Source organism: Oncorhynchus tshawytscha, unplaced genomic scaffold, assembly GCF_018296145.1.
Source record: "Oncorhynchus tshawytscha isolate Ot180627B unplaced genomic scaffold, Otsh_v2.0 Un_scaffold_2590_pilon_pilon, whole genome shotgun sequence".
Taxonomy (NCBI): Eukaryota; Metazoa; Chordata; class Actinopteri; order Salmoniformes; family Salmonidae; genus Oncorhynchus; species Oncorhynchus tshawytscha.
In genome coordinates this window covers 192185-211666 of record NW_024609800.1, presented here as the reverse complement: position 1 = coordinate 211666, position 19482 = coordinate 192185, and the positions used below count along the sequence as shown (strand labels likewise).

Sequence of the window (19482 nt, the reverse complement as noted above, 5' to 3'; positions counted from 1 at the left end):
GGGGCACGTGTCCCATGCAGCAATGCTCTTCACTGACATTGGGCACGTGGCAGTGTTACTGACATGGGGCACGTGGCAACCCATTAACATGGCAGGCTTCACTGAGGCCGGTGAGCAATGCTCATAACGAATGCAGGGAAAATCACACCTGCTTCACTGAATTGTGTAGGGTCGTCTGTTCTCCATTTTGTTTTGTCAACATGGGACACGTGTCCCATGCAGCAATGCTCTTCACTGACATCGGCATGTGTCCCATGCAGCGATGCTCTTCACGACATGGGAAAATCACTGTGCTTGACTTCTGGAATCTGCTCTTCACTGTATTGTGCAGCAATGCTCTTCACTGTACCCATGCTCGTCTGTTCTCCATTTTGTTTTGTCAACTTTTCACTGGCATGTTCCCCATGGGATGGGTAGCCAATCTGGGGGCAGTTTTGTAACTACTGACTTTGGCTTAGTGCTACTGTGCTAGTTTAACAGACATCTGGACATCTAGTGTATCTTCACTGACATGGGGCACATGCAGTCGTGCTCTTCACTGACAAGGGGAACGTGCGAGTCGTGCTCTTCACTGACATGGGGCACGTGCAGTCGTTCTTCACTGAGTTAGGGGAACGTGCAGTCGTGCTCTTCACTCTGACTCTCCTGACGGTGGTTGGGGGCACGTAGGCTGCTCTTCACTGACATGGGGCTAAATAGCTAACCCATTAACATGGCAGCTGGCTTTGGGGAAAATCTAACTAACTCAGCCTGCTGGAACATTATTTGATAACTGGTCATTACTTTTAAAAGTTTACCATCGGATGGGCCCCAGCCATCAATCTGGAAGTCTTCTCTCTCTTTGCTTTTAACTTGAGTTTATGTTTTGGTTGTGTTCTAGCTGGCTTCCAATAGTTAGGCTCTAGCTTACCGACCATAACCGTGGTGGTTGGGTAGGCTAATAGCTAATTGGCTAAATAGCTAACGTTAGCTGGCTGGCTAGCTTGCTTGGCTGGCTAAGATAACTGCATATAGCTAGCTAACATTATTTGATAACTGGTCATTGACTGTCATTGACTTTAATGTAGCTGTAAGCTAGGTGTTGATAGTAACTGGTTGACTCATTCAATGACTCATTCAATGATAATGTAATGTTAGCAGGCTAGTAGGGCTAACTTTAGCAGGCTAGTAGGGCTAACTTTAGCAGGCTAGTAGGGCTAACTTTAGCAGGCTAGTAGGGCTAACTTTAGCAGGCTAGTAGGGCTAACTTTAGCAGGCTAGTTGGCCTAACTTTAGCAGGCTAGTTGGCTATCAACCTTGCAGGTTGATTTGTAACAAATTCATAAAGTATTTGCTTGTAAACTGGCTTAAAATTCAATTAAAACCAGTTGTCATCAGTGCAAACAATTTGGTGTAATTTGAAGTTCTACATTTGAAGTTATTTCTGTGGAGGTTCCATTATAGTGAATGGGCTGGCTTGCCGGGTCCTCCATATTACATCACACTCGGAAAAACCTTTTCCAAAAATGACTTTGGCGTTCTTTGGAATTCTGATGGGTTTGATGTAATAACTAGAAAAGTAGAAGCGTGAGCTGTATCTTTACATTGGGACTTTTAATGCATATACTAAGGCAAATCCATTTGTTATACGTGGTTACAACCTGCCTTTTTTTAAGTAATACCTTCCCGCACACAGTCTCTCCCATGTAGAATGTTTGTAGTGCAGCACACCCACACAGACACAAACTTCCATCTCATCAAGGCGACAATGATAATGATGCACAGTATCTCTCTATAATACACTCTTTGTTCCTGTAACAAAATGACATAATAACATGTCGGCAGCAGAACAAAGAGAAAGGAAAAGGGAAGAGAGAGAGTATCCTCAAACATATGCCTTAGTTCCACTGACACATAATGGCTTTGTTTCATGTGGATCTGTGGGCTGCTATTGAAGGTTAAGGTAGAACAGAAGTAGAGAGGTGGGCTGCTATTAAAAGGTTAAGATGAAATACAAGTAGAAAGGAATGTGTTATGGGAGAAAGAATACACCCCAACACTGTGAAAATGACAGATACAATCAAAGTTCTTCAGACAGAGTTGTGTGTTGTTGGCAAGGAAGGTCTGTAATTGCTGTCTGAAATGTACAGCATAGAGCTAGGCAGTGTAGAGACCCGACAGGCTAGCATTCTGTGTGTGTGTGTGTGTGTGTGTGGCACATGGGGATGTGTAAAACTGCCTCCTCAGCCAGAAGTGTCCCCACTTGCGCTGCCAAATAGCTAGCTATTCACGTGCCGTGATTGGTAAGACACTTCAGGAGGGTGGTCATGTGTGCTTGCAAAGAAGCAGAGGTCCTGTGTTCGGGCCTCGGTATGAGCCGAATCAGGAGGAAGAATCAGGAGGAAGAGGCCCCCGATAAGCAGTGTCCTTTACATGTGCGTTACTTGCTGGGAGTAGCACTTGTCTAGAGTCAGACTGTGTAAATGTGTGTTGGGTACCAAACTGACAATCATATCTTATTGTGTGCATGCCTGCGAGCGCCATGCTCACTATTGATGGGATTGGTCAATGCGATGTGGAAAGATCCATTACTCTTCATGGCATCCTTTCCATCCACTTCCATATAGGACAGATAGAGAGCAGGGAGAATAGAACACATGAAGGCCGCTGACTGGCTGCATTAGTGGGAGATAGGCTCCCCCTACTGGAGAATAGATGGTACAGCCCGCTCCAACATGTAGTCACTCAGAACAGAAGTATAATGGGGGTGTATATAGGGATTATAGAGACGGCTGCCAGATTTTGCACTTACAAATACCACATGTCAGTGTTGGGGAGAAATGGGGTGCCGGACTCATAAATTAACTGTGTGTGTGTATGTGTGTGTGGGCGCAGGCAGGCAGGCAGAGGTAGTGACTGTCCATATGATTGCATTGGCAGGAGAGTAGAGAGTGAGTGAGAGAAGAGACACAAAGGACATCCAGATGGTCCCCTTCTCTTCATCCCCTGTTCCCTCTCTTTCTGCACCTCTAGTCTTAGTATCCACAGACCGGCTGGCTGTAGGAAACATGTCCGTAGATACAGCTGTGTGTCAGTGGTTTGTCACTGAGCTTCTCTTCATCCCGTTCCCTCTCTTTCTGCACCTCTAGTCTTAGTATCCACAGACCGGCTGGCTGTAGGAAACATGTCCGTAGATACAGCTGTGTGTCAGTGGTTTGTCACTGAGCTTCTCTTCATCCCGTTCCCTCTCTTTCTGCACCTCTAGTCTTAGTATCCGCAGACTGGCTGGCTGTAGGAAACATGGCCGTAGATACAGCTGTGTGTCAGTGGTTTGTCACTGAGCTTCTCTTCATCCCCTGTTCCCTCTCTTTCTGCACCTCTAGTCTTAGTATCCACAGACCGGCTGGCTGTGGGAAACATGTCCGTAGATACAGCTGTGTGTCAGTGGTTTGTCATTGTGTAGCGCTCAGTAATCTCCAGTAGCTGCCTGGTAGCTGTATATTACTGTGTGTATTCTCATCAAGTGTTTTCACATCGCGTCATAGGACAAGGAGGCTACTTCCCAGTCTGCTCATCCTGACTCTGATGATGTTGCCTATTTGTACACTGACTGCATCATTCATCACCATATCGTTAGATTATATTAGGTATTCGTAGAATTTTATGCAAAGTTTTTAGGAATTTCATAGTGAATTATTCGATAATAGACTGGGGACTAGAACATTTCTTTATTTTCCGAAGAAAATAATGTATTTTTCCTTAGAGAATTTCTTGGGAATGTGGGAACTAGAGTGTCACTCTACTAGAGCCTTCAAACTCATCTCTGGGCCTGGATGCCAGTTCCACTGTGTGTTTTCATTGTTCCCCTCTAACCAGGGACAGATTTAGACCTGGATGCCAGTTCCACTGTGTTTTCATTGTTCCCCTCTAACCAGGGACAGATTTAGACCTGGATGCCAGTTCCACTGTGTTTTCATTGTTCCCCTCTAACCAGGGACAGATTTAGGCCTGGATGCCAGTTCCACTGTGTGTTTTCATTGTTCCCCTCTAACCAGGGACAGATTTAGACCTGGATGCCAGTTCCACTGTGTTTTCATTGTTCCCCTAACCAGGGACAGATTTAGACCTGGATGCCAGTTCCACTGTGTTTTCATTGTTCCCCTCTAACCAGGGACAGATTTAGACCTGGATGCCAGTTCCACTGTGTTTTCATTGTTCCCCTCTAACCAGGGACAGATTTAGACTGGATGCCAGTTCCACTGTGTTTTCATTGTTCCCCTCTAACCAGGGACAGATTTAGACCTGGATGCCAGTTCCACTGTGTTTTCATTGTTCCCCTCTAACCAGGGACAGATTTAGACCTGGATGCCAGTTCCACTGTGTTTTCATTGTTCCCCTCTAACCAGGGACAGATTTAGACCTGGATGCCAGTTCCACTGTGTGTTTTCATTGTTCCCCTCTAACCAGGGACAGATTTAGGACAGATTTTTTCATTGTTCCCCTCTAACCAGGGACCTGGATGCCAGTTCCACTGTGTTTTCATTGTTCCCCTCTAACCAGGGACAGATTTAGACCTGGATGCCAGTTCCACTGTGTTTTCATTGTTCCCCTCTAACCAGGGACAGATTTAGACCTGGATGCCAGTTCCACTGTGTTTTCATTGTTCCCCTCTAACCAGGGACAGATTTAGACCTGGATGCCAGTTCCACTGTGTGTTTTCATTGTTCCCCTCTAACCAGGGACAGATTTATACCTGGACGCCAGTTCCACTGTGTGTTTTCATTGTTCAAATCAAATCAAAACAAATCAAATTTTATTTGTCACATACACATGGTTAGCAGATGTTAATGCGAGTGTAGCGAAATGCTTGTGCTTCTAGTTCCGACAATGCAGTAATAATGAACAAGTAATCTAACTAACAATTCCAAAAAACTACTGTCTTATACACAGTGTAAGGGGATAAAGAATATGTACATAAGGATATATGAATGAGTGATGGTACAGAGCAGCATAGGCAAGATACAGTAGATGATATCGAGTACAGTATATACATATGAGATGAGTATGTAAACCAAGTGGCATAGTTAAAGTGGCTAGTGATACATGTATTACATAAGGATGCAGTCGATGATATAGAGTACAGTATCTACGTATGCATATGAGATGAATAATGTAGGGTAAGTAACATTATATAAGGTAGCATTGTTTAAAGTGGCTAGTGATATATTTACATCATTTCCCATCAATTCCCATTATTAAAGTGGCTGGAGTAGAGTCAGTGTCATTGACAGTGTGTTGGCAGTAGCCACTCAATGTTAGTGGTGGCTGTTTAACAGTCTGATGGCCTTGAGATAGAAGCTGTTTTTCAGTCTCTCGGTCCCAGCTTTGATGCACCTGTACTGACCTCGCCTTCTGGATGACAGCGGGGTGAACAGGCAGTGGCTCGGGTGGTTGATGTCCTTGATGATCTTTATGGCCTTCCTGTAGCATCGGGTGGTGTAGGTGTCCTGGAGGGCAGGTAGTTTGCCCCCGGTGATGCGTTGTGCAGTCCTCACTACCCTCTGGAGAGCCTTACGGTTGAGGGCGGTGCAGTTGCCATACCAGGCGGTGATACAGCCCGCCAGGATGCTCTCGATTGTGCATCTGTAGAAGTTTATGAGTGCTTTTGGTGACAAGCGAATTTCTTCAGCCTCCTGAGGTTGAAGAGGCGCTGCTGCGCCTTCCTCACGATGCTGTCTGTGTGAGTGGACCAATTCAGTTTGTCTGTGATGTGTATGCCGAGGAACTTAAAACTTGCTACCCTCTCCACTACTGTTCCATCGATGTGGATGGGGGTGTTCCCTCTGCTGTTTCCTGAAGTCCACAATCATCTCCTTAGTTTTGTTGACGTTGAGTGTGAGGTTATTTTCCTGACACCACACTCCGAGGGCCCTCACCTCCTCCCTGTAGGCCGTCTCGTCGTTGTTGGTAATCAAGCCTACCACTGTTGTGTCGTCCGCAAACTTGATGATTGAGTTGGAGGCGTGCGTGGCCACGCAGTCGTGGGTGAACAGGGAGTACAGGAGAGGGCTCAGAATGCACCCTTGTGGGGCCCCAGTGTTGAGAATCAGCGGGGAGGAGATGTTGTTGCCTACCCTCACCACCTGGGGGCGGCCCGTCAGGAAGTCCAGTACCCAGTTGCACAGGGCGGGGTCGAGACCCAGGGTCTCGAGCTTGATGACGAGCTTGGAGGGTACTATGGTGTTGAATGCCGAGCTGTAGTCGATGAACAGCATTCTCACATAGGTATTCCTCTTGTCCAGATGGGTTAGGGCAGTGTGCAGTGTGGTGTGGTTGAGATTGCATCGTCTGTGGACCTATTTGGGCGGTAAGCAAATTGGAGTGGGTCTAGTGTGTCAGGTAGGGTGGAGGTGATATGGTCCTTGACTAGTCTCTCAAAGCACTTCATGATGACGGATGTGAGTGCTACGGGGCGGTAGTCGTTTAGCTCAGTTACCTTAGCTTTCTTGGGAACAGGAACAATGGTGGCCCTCTTGAAGCATGTGGGAATAGCAGACTGGTATAGGGATTGATTGAATATGTCCGTAAACACACCGGCCAGCTGGTCTGCGCATGCTCTGAGGGCGCGGCTGGGGATGCCGTCTGGGCCTGCAGCCTTGCGAGGGTTAACATGTTTAAATGTCTTACTCACTTCGGCTGCAGTGAAGGAGAGACCGCATGTTTTCGTTGCAGGCTGTGTCAGTGGCACTGTATTGTCCTCAAAGCGGGCAAAAAAGTTATTTAGTCTGCCTGGGAGCAAGACATCCTGGTCCGTGACTGGGCTGGGTTTCTTCCTGTAGTCCGTGATTGACTGTAGACCCTGCCACATGCCTCTTGTGTCTGAGCCGTTGAATTGAGATTCTACTTTGTCTCTGTACTGGCGCTTAGCTTGTTTGATAGCCTTGCGGAGGGAATAGCTGCACTGTTTGTATTCAGTCATGTTACCAGACACCTTGCCCTGATTAAAAGCAGTGGTTCGCGCCTTCAGTTTCACACGAATGCTGCCATCAATCCACGGTTTCTGGTTAGGGAATGTTTTAATCGTTGCTATGGGAACGACATCTTCAACGCACGTTCTAATGAACTCGCACACCGAATCAGCGTATTTGTCAATGTTGTTGTCTGACGCAATACGAAACATCTCCCAGTCCATGTGATGGAAGCAGTCTTGGAGTGTGGAGTCAGCTTGGTCAGACCAGCGTTGGACAGACCTCAGCGTGGGAGCTTCTTGTTTTAGTTTCTGTCTGTAGGCAGGGATCAACAAAATGGAGTCGTGGTCAGCTTTTCCGAAAGGGGGACAGGGACAGATTTAGACCTGGATGCCAGTTCCACTGTGTTTTCATTGTTCCCCTCTAACCAGGGACAGATTTAGACCTGGATGCCAGTTCCACTGTGTTTTCATTGTTCCCCTCTAACCAGGGACAGATTTAGACCTGGACGCCAGTTCCACTGTGTTTTCATTGTTCCCCTCTAACCAGGGACAGATTTAGGCCTGGATGCCAGTTCCACTGTGTTTTCATTGTTCCCCTCTAACCAGGGACAGATTCAGACCTGGATGCCAGTTCCACTGTGTGTTTTCATTGTTCCCCTCTAACCAGGGACAGATTTAGACCTGGATGCCAGTTCCACTTTAGACCTGGATACCAGTGTGTGTTTTCATTGTTCCCCTCTAACCAGGGACAGATTTAGACCTGGATGCCAGTTCCACTGTGTTTTCATTGTTCCCCTCTAACCAGGGACAGATTTAGACCTGGATGCCAGTTCCACTGTGTGTTTTCATTGTTCCCCTCTAACCAGGGACAGATTTAGACCTGGATGCCAGTTCCACTGTGTTTTCATTGTTCCCCTCTAACCAGGGACAGATTTAGACCTGGATGCCAGTTCCTCTGTGTGTTTTCATTGTTCCCCTCTAACCAGGGACAGATTTAGACCTGGATGCCAGTTCCACTGTGTTTTCATTGTTCCCCTTCTAACCAGGGACAGATTTAGACCTGGATGCCAGTTCCACTGTGTTTTCATTGTTCCCCTCTAACCAGGGACAGATTTAGACCTGGATGCCAGTTCCACTGTGTTTTCATTGTTCCCCTCTAACCAGGGACAGATTTAGACCTGGATGCCAGTTCCACTGTGTTTTCATTGTTCCCCTCTAACCAGGGACAGATTTAGACCTGGATGCCAGTTCCACTGTGTTTTCATTGTTCCCCTCTAACCAGGGACAGATTTAGACCTGGATGCCAGTTCCACTGTGTTTTCATTGTTCCCCTCTAACCAGGGACAGATTTAGACCTGGGACACCAGGTGAGTGTAATTAATGATCAGGTAGAACAGAGAACCAGCAGGCTCTGGACCTCGTAGGGTCAGAGTTGAATAGCCCGGTACTAGAGAGCAGATTTTCTTGGGTATTTCTTAGTGAATCATTGGAGAAGTACTTTGTTGTGTGGGGACTCGGGAGGAGAGACGGCTTCAGAACATCTACTTCTATCCAAGACGTGTACTAATGTAGGAATCAGTCCATTGGAACAACTGACCAACTTCTTTAATGCTCCCTCCATCTCTCTCTCTCTCTCGCGCTCTCTTCCCCTCCCCCACGCCTCTCTCTCTTCCCATCTCTCACATTTCAAATGTCTATATACAGTGTTGTAATGATGTACAAATAGTTCAAGTGCAAAAGGGAAAATAAATTAACATAAATATGGGTTGTATTTACAATGGTGCTTCTTCACCAGTGAAGAACAAACACCATTGTAAATACAACCCATATTTATGTTGATTTATTTTCCCTTTTCTTGTGGCAACAGGTCACAAATCTTGCTGCTGTGATGGCACACGCTGGTATTTCAACCAATAGATATGGGAGTTTATCAAAATTGGGTTTGTTTTTCGAATTATTTGTGGATATGTGTAATCTGAGGGAAATATGTGTCTCTAATATGGTCATACATTTGGCAGGAGGTTGGAAGTGCAGCTCAGTTTCCACCTCACTTTGTGGGCAGTGTGCACATAGGCTGACATGGCTCTCAAGAGAAGACGGGCTTTCTCAATAGCAAGGCTATGCTCACTGAGTTTGTACATAGTCAAAGCTTTCCTTAAGTTTGGGTCAGTCACAGTGGTCAGGTATTATGCCACTGTGTACTCTGATTAGGGGCAAATAGCATTATAGTATACTCTGTTTTTTTGTAAAGTCTTTCCAATGTGTCATGTAATTATCTTTTTGTTTTCTCATGATTTGGTTGCGTCTAATTGTGTTGCTGTCCTGGGGCTCTGTGGAGTGTGTTTGTGATAAGAGCCCCAGGACCAGCTTGCTTAGGGGACTCTTCTCCATGTTCATTTCTCTGTGGGTGATGGCTTTGTTATGGAAGGTTTGGGAATCACTTCCTTTTAGGTGGTTGAACTCTCTCTCTCTCTAGGAGGTTCTGTGAGCACCTGGATGTGTTTCTGTTGGAGTTGCTGCTACCTAACCTGGTGTGGAAGGCAGGTCGTACTGCTGCAGCTATCCGTACCTCAGCTCTCTGCTGTCTGCTAGCCCTGCTGCAAGGGGGAGCCATCCCGCCCAGCCAGGTAAACACACACACAGGTACCTTCACAAGTGAACACATACGTAGAAGCAGAGCTGCCATATCTGTCAGCACCATCTTACTAGCCTGGTATATAAACTCTGAGCTTTGGCTAAAAAAATATCTTAGCATTGTCAGAAATGCTACAATAAGGTAGCACATCATTGGTTCTTAAATTATAAATGTAATCAAAACTGTTGCTCATACAACCTTATTCAGTCTGAAAGGTGGCAAGTCTGATGGTCAGTTTATGGATGCTGTAGGCTCGTTCTTATTCGATGCCTAGATAGTGAGCTAGGTCAGGGAAATAAATAGTCCTTTTTTCCCCTAATGTTAATGACCCTGTTAAAACCCGGTATGGGGTTCTCAGTAATGGCATGACGACTCATGACGAGAGGCCTCCAATCAAGTTGATTTGCAAAGTTTCATCAACATTGATGTCATATTGGTTTAGATATGATGGTAGGGAGCTTTGAATTTAATCAAACCATACTAATAATTATAGATATAAAAAATATATTTTTCATTCAAATCAGTGGTCTCCATCATTCTTAAATGGAAGAAGTTTGGAACCACTGAGACTCTTGCTAGAGCTGGCCACCTGGCCAAACTGACCTATCAGGGAAGAAGGACCTTGGTCAGGGACGTGACCAAGAACCTGATGGTCACTCTAGCTCTAGTGTTCCTCTGTGGAGATGGGAGAACCTTCCAGAATGACAACCATCTCTGCAGCGCTCAACCAATCAGGCCTTTATGGTAGAGTGGACAGACTGAAGCCACTCCTCAGTAAAAAGCACATGACAGCCCGCTTGGAGTTTGCCAAAAGGCACCTAAAGGACTCTCAGACCATGAGAAACAAGATTCTCTGGTCTGATGAAATCAAGATTGAACTCTTTGGCCTGAATGCCAAGCGTCACGACTGGAGGAAACCTGGCACCATCCCTACGGTGAAGCATGGTGGTGGCAGCATCATGCTGTGGGGTTGTTTTTCAGCGGCAGGGACTAGGAGACTAGTCAGGAACGAGGCAAAGATGAACGGAACAAAGTACAGAGAGATCCTTGAATGAAACCTGCTCCAGAGAGCTCAGACTTGGGCGAAGGTTCACCTTCCAACAGGACAACGACCCAAAGCGCACAGCCAAGACAATGCAGGAGTGGCTTCGGGACAAGTCTCTGAATGTCCTTAAGTGGCCCAGCCAAAGGGCCTCCCGGGTGGCGCAGTGGTTAAGGGTGATGTACTGCAGCGCCAGCTGTGCCATCAGAGACTGGGTTCGCGCCCAGGCTCTGTCGTAAGTTCACCTAGTTTAAACCATCGGGAGAGTTCACCTAGTTTAAACCATCGGGGGAGTTCACCTAGTTTAAACCATCGGGAGAGTTCACCTAGTTTAAACCATCGGGGGAGTTCACCTAGTTTAAACCATCGGGGAGTTCACCTAGTTTAAACCATCGGGGAGTTCACCTAGTTTAAACCATCGGGGAGTTCACCTAGTTTAAACCATCGGGGAGTTTAAACACCTAGTTTAAACCATCGGGAGAGTTCACCTAGTTTAAACCATCGGGGAGTTCACCTAGTTTAAACCATCGAGTTCACCTAGTTTAAACCATCGGGAGAGTTCACCTAGTTTAAACCATCGGGAGAGTTCACCTAGTTTAAACCATCGGGAGAGTTCACCTAGTTTAAACCATCGGGAGAGTTCACCTAGTTTAAACCATCGGGAGAGTTCACCTAGTTTAAACCATCGGGGGAGTTCACCTAGTTTAAACCAAAGCTTCCCTGCTTTGCCCATTTACTTTCAATATAGATGGTCCCACTCCACCATGTAATGGACTGTCATTTATTATATATTTTCTCTCTCTCTCTAGCAAGGCAGCAGGTGTGTGGTGGAGGGGAGGGTTACATACCTTTGTCCCACTGGAACAATGCTGCCTCTGTCCTGGTTCCATTGTTGTGGGCTGTAACCATCACTTAGACAGGCCCTGCACCTGCCCTTGGGACTGTCTGCCCAGTCAGACATATTCACACCCTCTCGACCGTCTGTGTTTGTCCTTGGGACTGTCTGCCCACTCAGACATATTCACACCCTCTCGACCGTCTGTTTGTCCTTGGGACTGTCTGCCCAGTCAGACATATTCACACCCTCTGGACCGTCTGTTTGTCCTTGCATGTGTGGAATGACAGTTTCACAGCCGTCTCAAACACCACTTTTAAAATGGTGTTTAACAACGGTGAAAACAGTTTAGAGAACACTGGCTGTGTGTGGGTGTGTTCCTTTCCACAGGCAAATCAAACCGGGCTTCGTCTGGGGAACATTGTTCCAGTCCTTCACTCCTTCCTGTAAAAACAATTAGCTGCTCCATTTACACACCGCTCTATTAGATAGACACTGATGTCATTTTAGATCACTTTATTGCCAAGCTTCTGTCTCTCTCTCTCATATATATATCTACCTGGTCCAGTGTCAGTCTGATGCAGCTCTGTCCTGCTGTGCTTTCCCCATCACTCCCACACTCACAGCCTGTCTCATAGTCACCAGGGATGATGGGCAACAGCCATCTCTGTCCAGTTCCTCCTCTGTTTAAAGTGTTTGGGAAGTCAATTGGTTATATAACAGGGTCTCCAGTGTCAGACCTGTGCTTTGGATTACTGTGTGTACTAGAGTGATTCACTGGCTACCTGTGAACATAACATGTATGAAATGTGAGTTCAGCTTTCCTGCTCTTTCGCTGCCAAGTGCCCACACAATATTTGCACAGTAGTAGTTGTGTACCGTAATTTCTGGATTATTAAGCGCACCTGAATATAAACCGCACCCACTGAATTAAAAAAAATATATGTATTTTGTACATAAATAAGTCGCAAATGTCTATAAGCCACAGGTGCCTACCGGTACATTGAAACAAATGAACTTTACACAGCCTTTAAACGAAACACGGCTTGTAACAAAAATAAATACTTTAACGAAACACGACTTGTTACAAAAATTAAAAAAATAGCAGTAAACAGTAGCCTACCAAGAAAGTCATTGGTCACCATCTTCCTCCTCCTGTGCACTGAAACCACTGAAGTCATCTCCTTCGGTGTCGGAGTTGAATAGCCTCAGAATTGCTTCATCCGATGTTGGATCGCTGCCCTCTTCAACACGCAGCAGTCCAGCCTTTCCAAACCCGTTGATGATAGTGGATTGTTTGACAATGCTCCACGCTGTCAGCAGCTCTATTTCCTTTTCCAACAGCCAGATCCATCGCCTTCAACTTGAAAGCTGCATCATATGCATTTCTCTGTGTCTTTGCCATGATGAGGGTGACAAAATGACTACCGTAATCAGAATGATGGGAAGTTTGAGCGCGCTCGATTTACGTCACATTATGTGACGGTGCTCAGTTTTTTGGTGGCATGAATCTTGTGAAAGCGGGAAAAATCCATAAATTAGCCGCGTCATTGTATAAACCGCGAGGTACAAAGCGTGGGAAAAAAGTAGTGGCTTATAGTCCGGAAATTACGGTATTCTGTCTGTAGTATGGCCTGACTGTTCAGGGCCATCTCTAGCCTTTTGTGGGCCCTAAGCAAGATTTGGTTGGGGGGCCCCCCACCTCGCGGGCAAAACATTTTAGTGACCCCCCTCTTGACGGTTGAGAGAAGTACATTTCCTGCAATTCTACATGTTGCCATGGGGCAGAGAGAACTGCAATTCTACATGTTGCCATGGGGCAGAGAGAACTGCAATTCTACATGTTGCCATGGGGCAGAGAGAACTGCAATTCTACATGTTGCCATGGGGCAGAGAGAACTGCAATTCTACATGTTGCCATGGGGCAGAGAGAACTGCAATTCTACATGTTGTTATGGGGTAGAGAGAACTGCAATTTTATAACATATATTTTATGCAATTCTACAGAGAGAAATGTGCAGTTTTTCAGCTAATTCCCTACCCATTTTGCCATGGGGTGGAGAGATTTGTACAGTTTTTCAGCTAATTTCCTACCCATTTTGCCATGGGGTGGAGAGATTTGTACAGTTTTTCAGCTAATTTCCCTACCCATTTTGCCATGGGGTGGAGAGATTTGTACAGTTTTTCAGCTAATTTCCTACCCATTTTGCCATGGGGTGGAGAGATTTGTACAGTTTTTCAGCTAATTTCCTACCCATTTTGCCATGGGGTGGAGAGATTTGTACAGTTTTTCAGCTAATTTCCTACCCATTTTGCCATGGGGTGGAGAGATTTGTACAGTTTTAAAGCATATTTCCTGTAGTTCTACACATGTTGAAATGAATGATGCCATGTTAACATGATAGTCATTCTCACTCAGATAGGCTAACAAAATCATTGGGGGCCCTCTGGAGCTCAGGCCCCATGGGCATGTTCCCCGTGTGCCCGGTCAGGATACGACCATGTTTACCAGAAGTGTAAATAGCTAGCTAAACTAACTACCAATTAAAACATTGTTTTCTGACATGGATAGTTGAGTGACTGACAGTGACTGACATAAAGAGAGAAAATGCTGATGCACAAACAAATGTTCTGTTTTTATCTCTGTGTCTGTAGTTACTGGCCGTAGAGGAGAGGCTGAGCCCCCAGGTGTTGTCTGCTCTAGAGGAAGACTCTCAGCTGTCCAGACTACTGGCCTGTCGCTCTCTGTCCACCCTGCTCAAACTGATAGGACCCAGTCTCCACCCAGATGCCCTGAACAACATCTACCCTGGTACTATACTGGTGTCTCCCTCTGTGTATCCTGTCTTTGTTAAAGCAAACATGTCTTTCTCTCCTCTCTTGCCCACAGTATGCCTATCTTTCATTCACTCTTTCTTTCATTCTCTCTCCTTCTCTCTCTTTGTTTCTCTCTTTGTTCCTCTCTCAATCCTCTCTCATTCCCTCTGTCACTGACACACACCTTTTTTCTACATCCTTCTAGAATGCATCAATGATTGTTTATGATCCTATATAAATAGATTTAGACATTCTAATTTAGTCATTCTAATTTGTTCCCCTCCTGCTCTCTGTTTGTGTCTGTGTGTCTCCTATCTTTGCATGTCTCTGGGTTCTTTCATAAATGTGTGTGTGTGTGTGCGTCCGTCCGTCCTCAGAGGTGCTGAAGCGTCTGGATGACAGCAGTGAGGAGGTGAGGGGCGTGGCCCTCAGGGCTCTGGGCCTATGGCTTGCCTCACTGGGGAAAGACTACAACTCCCAGCTCTACAGTCAACACCTGGAGGTCCTGTTCCAGCAGCTGCTGCTGCACCTGGACGACCCAGACAGCCACGTGCAGGACACTGTGCTTGGTGAGACTCACAATACCACATTGGTCCAATCCTAAATAAACCCTTAGATGTTGATAAAGAACACAGATACCATGATGATAGCTAGTGAACATGAGATGTTGATAAAGAACACAGATACCATGATGGTGATGATAGCTAGTGAACATGAGATGTTGATAAAGAACACAGATACCATGATGGTGGTGATGATAGCTAGTGAACATGAGATGTTGATAAAGAACACAGATACCATGATGATGGTGATGATAGCTAGTGAACATGAGATGTTGATAAAGAACACTACCATGATGCTTGAACCTCAGATGTTGATAAAGAACTACCATGATGATGGTGATTCTCTGATCCTTCTCACCTGTGATCTCCTGTTCATGAGATGTTGATAAAGAACACAGATACCATGATGATGGTGACTAGCTAGTGAACATGAGATGTTGATAAGAACACAGATACCATGATGATGGTGATGATAAAGCTAGAACATGAGATGTAAATAAACCCTTAGACAAGATACCATGATGATGGTGATGATAGCTAGTGAACATGAGATGTTGATAAAGATACCATGATGATGGTGATGATAGCAGTGAACATGAGATGTTGATAAAGAACACAGATACCATGATGGTGATGATAGCTAGTGAACATGAGATGTTGATAAAGAACACAGATACCATGATGGTGGTGATGATAGCTAGTGAACATGAGATGTTGATAAAGAACACAGATACCATGATGATGGTGATGATAGCTAGTGAACATGAGATGTTGATAAAGAACACATACCATGATGATGGTGATGATAGCTAGTGAACATGAGATGTTGATAAAGAACACAGATACCATGATGATGGTGATGATAGCTAGTGAACATGAGATGTTGATAAAGAACACAGATACCATGATGATGGTGATGATAGCTAGTGAACATGAGATGTTGATAAAGAACACAGATACCATGATGATGGTGATGATAGCTAGTGAACATGAGATGTTGATAAAGAACACAGATACCATGATGATGGTGATGATAGCTAGTGAACATGAGATGTTGATAAAGAACACAGATACCATGATGATGGTGATGATAGCTAGTGAACATGAGATGTTGATAAAGAACACAGATACCATGATGATGGTGATGATAGCTAGTGAACATGAGATGTTGATAAAGAACACAGATACCATGATGATGGTGATGATATGTTGATAAAGCTACCATGATGAACATGAGATGTTGATAAAGAACACAGATACCATGATGATGGTGATGATAGCTAGTGAACATGAGATGTTGATAAAGAACACAGATACCATGATGATGGTGATGATAGCTAGTGAACATGAGATGTTGATAAAGAACACAGATACCATGATGATGGTGATGATAGCTAGTGAACATGAGATGTTGATAAAGAACACAGATACCATGATGATGGTGATGATAGCTAGTGAACATGAGATGTTGATAAAGAACACAGATACCATGATGATGGTGATGATAGCTAGTGAACATGAGATGTTGATAAAGAACACAGATACCATGATGATGGTGATGATAGCTAGTGAACATGAGATGTTGATAAAGAACACAGATACCATGATGATGGTGATGATAGCTAGTGAACATGAGATGTTGATAAAGAACACAGATACCATGATGATGGTGATGATAGCTAGTGAACATGAGATGTTGATAAAGAACACAGATACCATGATGATGGTGATGATAGCTAGTGAACATGAGATGTTGATAAAGAACACAGATACCATGATGATGGTGATGATAGCTAGTGAACATGAGATGTTGATAAAGAACACAGATACCATGATGATGGTGATGATAGCTAGTGAACATGAGATGTTGATAAAGAACACAGATACCATGATGATGGTGATGATAGCTAGTGAACATGAGATGTTGATAAAGAACACAGATACCATGATGATGGTGATGATAGCTAGTGAACATGAGATGTTGATAAAGAACACAGATACCATGATGATGGTGATGATAGCTAGTGAACATGAGATGTTGATAAAGAACACAGATACCATGATGATGGTGATGATAGCTAGTGAACATGAGATGTTGATAAAGAACACAGATACCATGATGATGGTGATGATAGCTAGTGAACATGAGATGTTGATAAAGAACACAGATACCATGATGATGGTGATGATAGCTAGTGAACATGAGATGTTGATAAAGAACACAGATACCATGATGATGGTGATGATAGCTAGTGAACATGAGATGTTGATAAAGAACACAGATACCATGATGATGGTGATGATAGCTAGTGAACATGAAGTGAGTGAATATGACTTGATGTTGATCAGGTGGGTAGCAGTAGTGCTCATGTGTCACAGGCTCTGTCCTGTCTCAGTCAGAGTTTAAAGAGTTGATCCCTACATCTAACAGCCCCATACACATAACCACATTGCTAGGATATCAGATCCCCCTTTTCCGTCGTATCAAAGGCTATCTATCCACCTTTTCCACTCCATTCATCTTTCACGCTGACCCGTGCGAAGCCCCCCACTCCCCTCGTACATCACGGGGCCGGGAGTGGATCCAGAGGCAGGGGAGTGTGTGTGATTGACGCTCCGTCATCACCCCTGAAAAGCTACACAACTTCCCTTCTGGATGACAGTGAGTATATAAGCGAAAGTCCTGTTCATAAACATGATTTACATCCCAACCACTGAACATCCTGTGGTCAAGGTTACTGATCTGATACCCCGACACACAGCCAGAACACATAATATGAACTCTGATAAAGGTTTCAAACGGAGTGGAATCCACAGTATGGTGGCTGTTGTTGCATCAGCTCTGTCCGACGTTGTCGCATCCTTTTCCCTACATAGTCAACTACTTGGCCCTGGTCAAAAGTAGTGCACTATAAAGGGAATAGGGTGCCATTTGGGATACAGCCCGTGGATGTTCTTTTCCCTCCATATGAAGATGGGAGAATATGGTTGAATCATCAGGCGTTTGTCACAGATAATCAAGGAGGAGCCTCCATGAGAAGCAGAGTGAAACTCCAGCAGTGTTCTCAGCTAAGGCCCCACATCCACACTACAGGAAACACACTCAGACCTTCTGCCAATAAATAACACACACACACACACACAAAGACAGATACTCATGCACACATGTACACACACACAAAATAGCCATGAAACCACAGAACCGTCAAACCCTGTCGGAAAACACCAGGCATGAGAGGGGGAAGAGACAGGGAGGAAAGGGGTGAAAGAGGGATGAGAGAGAGATGAAAGAGAGGGGGATAACATGGAGTGGCTGTGTGGAAAGATGAGGGAGAGGGGTCTCCATGTGGTTGTGATTAGGGGGTTGTTCTCCTGGGTAGAGGGGGGGCTGGAGGCTCACATTATCCCGCTAAGGGCTGCCTATCCTGGGTGTGAGGGTACAGGGATTGGGTGTAGAGGGTTGGGGTTGATAACAGGTTTTGGGGTCAATTTAAATTCCAATTGCAGTGTCCCTCAGAAAAAAATGAAATGGAATTGACCCCAACCCTGGTCGATTGATACAGCCAGTAGGAAGGGAGGTTAGCGGTGCCTCTGTGTGTGTGATATGCACATGTGCGCTGCTCTGCTGTAAACGTGTGTGTGGATGAGCTCACCCAGTGCTGACTGATAGCTGTGTCGTACCCCCGTACCCATAACCACAATCCTCCCCACAAATCTGGAGACATTCTTTGTCTCATGTCTGTGTTTGAAGCTTTTTTCCTCCTTCCGTCTCTTTCTTCCTTTCTTTCCTGCTTCTATTCTTTTATTCTTGATCCCATTCTTATATGGTTCTTGAATTTCAAAGTCAACTCCCAAGAGCTTGATGTCTGCTGCTCCTCTGACAGTATGATGGACAGTACTGCCACTCCTCCCTCTCTCCCCCTCTCTCATCCCTCTTTCCCTGTTCCCATAATTCCTTCCTCCCATAATCCCACAGCCCTGGCAGCGCGGCTGCCGCTGCTCCACACACACACACACCCCATGGTTGGCACACGTTCAGGGGAATCACCGGATCCCCTCTCATCACAAGTCATCATTGTTCTCCTTTGTTCAAAAGAGCTCAGAGAAAGAAAAAAACACTATTTATACACACAAGTCGCAAAAATCCCCCTTGGTCACCACTTGAGGAACAAAGCGGATTCCGAGGTGTATCGAATGCTGACTTGACGTGAACTAACTCATCCCAACTGACAGGAGTATCAACACTGTACAGCTTCAGTTACGCCATGCGGTTTCCTCAACACTTACTGTTGGCTCTACTTCAAGTAATTCCATAGCATCTTTATTACCATCAAATACCAGTGGTATCTGTCCTGTTGGAGTGGATGTCACTGTGGTGCAACACCCCCATCTGGTGGTGAACGTGAAGTGCTCTTTTTGTAGGGACTATTCACTCTTTATTTCACCTTTATTTAACCAGGTAGGCCAGTTGAGAACAAGTTCTCATTTACAACTGTGACCTGGCCAAGATAAAGCAAAGCAGTGCGACAAAAACATCAACACAGAGTTACACATAAACAAACGTACAGTCAATAACACAATAGAAAAATCTATGTACAGTGTGTGCAAATATAGAAGAGTAGGGAGGTAAGGCAATAAATA

The 19482-nt window shown here is 45.1% G+C and overlaps 1 protein-coding gene across 1 annotated transcript in view; it reads left to right on the top strand.

Annotated features, from left to right (window-relative positions):
- Nucleotides 1–19482, top strand: part of LOC112241083 (dynein axonemal assembly factor 5) — a 76628-nt gene that overhangs the window by 53607 nt on the left and 3539 nt on the right. Inside the window, exons 10-12 of the mRNA XM_042318315.1 lie at nucleotides 9426–9576; nucleotides 14117–14273; nucleotides 14656–14847. Coding sequence (XP_042174249.1) covers nucleotides 9426–9576; nucleotides 14117–14273; nucleotides 14656–14847 — 500 coding nt within the window. The remainder of the gene's footprint in view (nucleotides 1–9425; nucleotides 9577–14116; nucleotides 14274–14655; nucleotides 14848–19482) is intronic.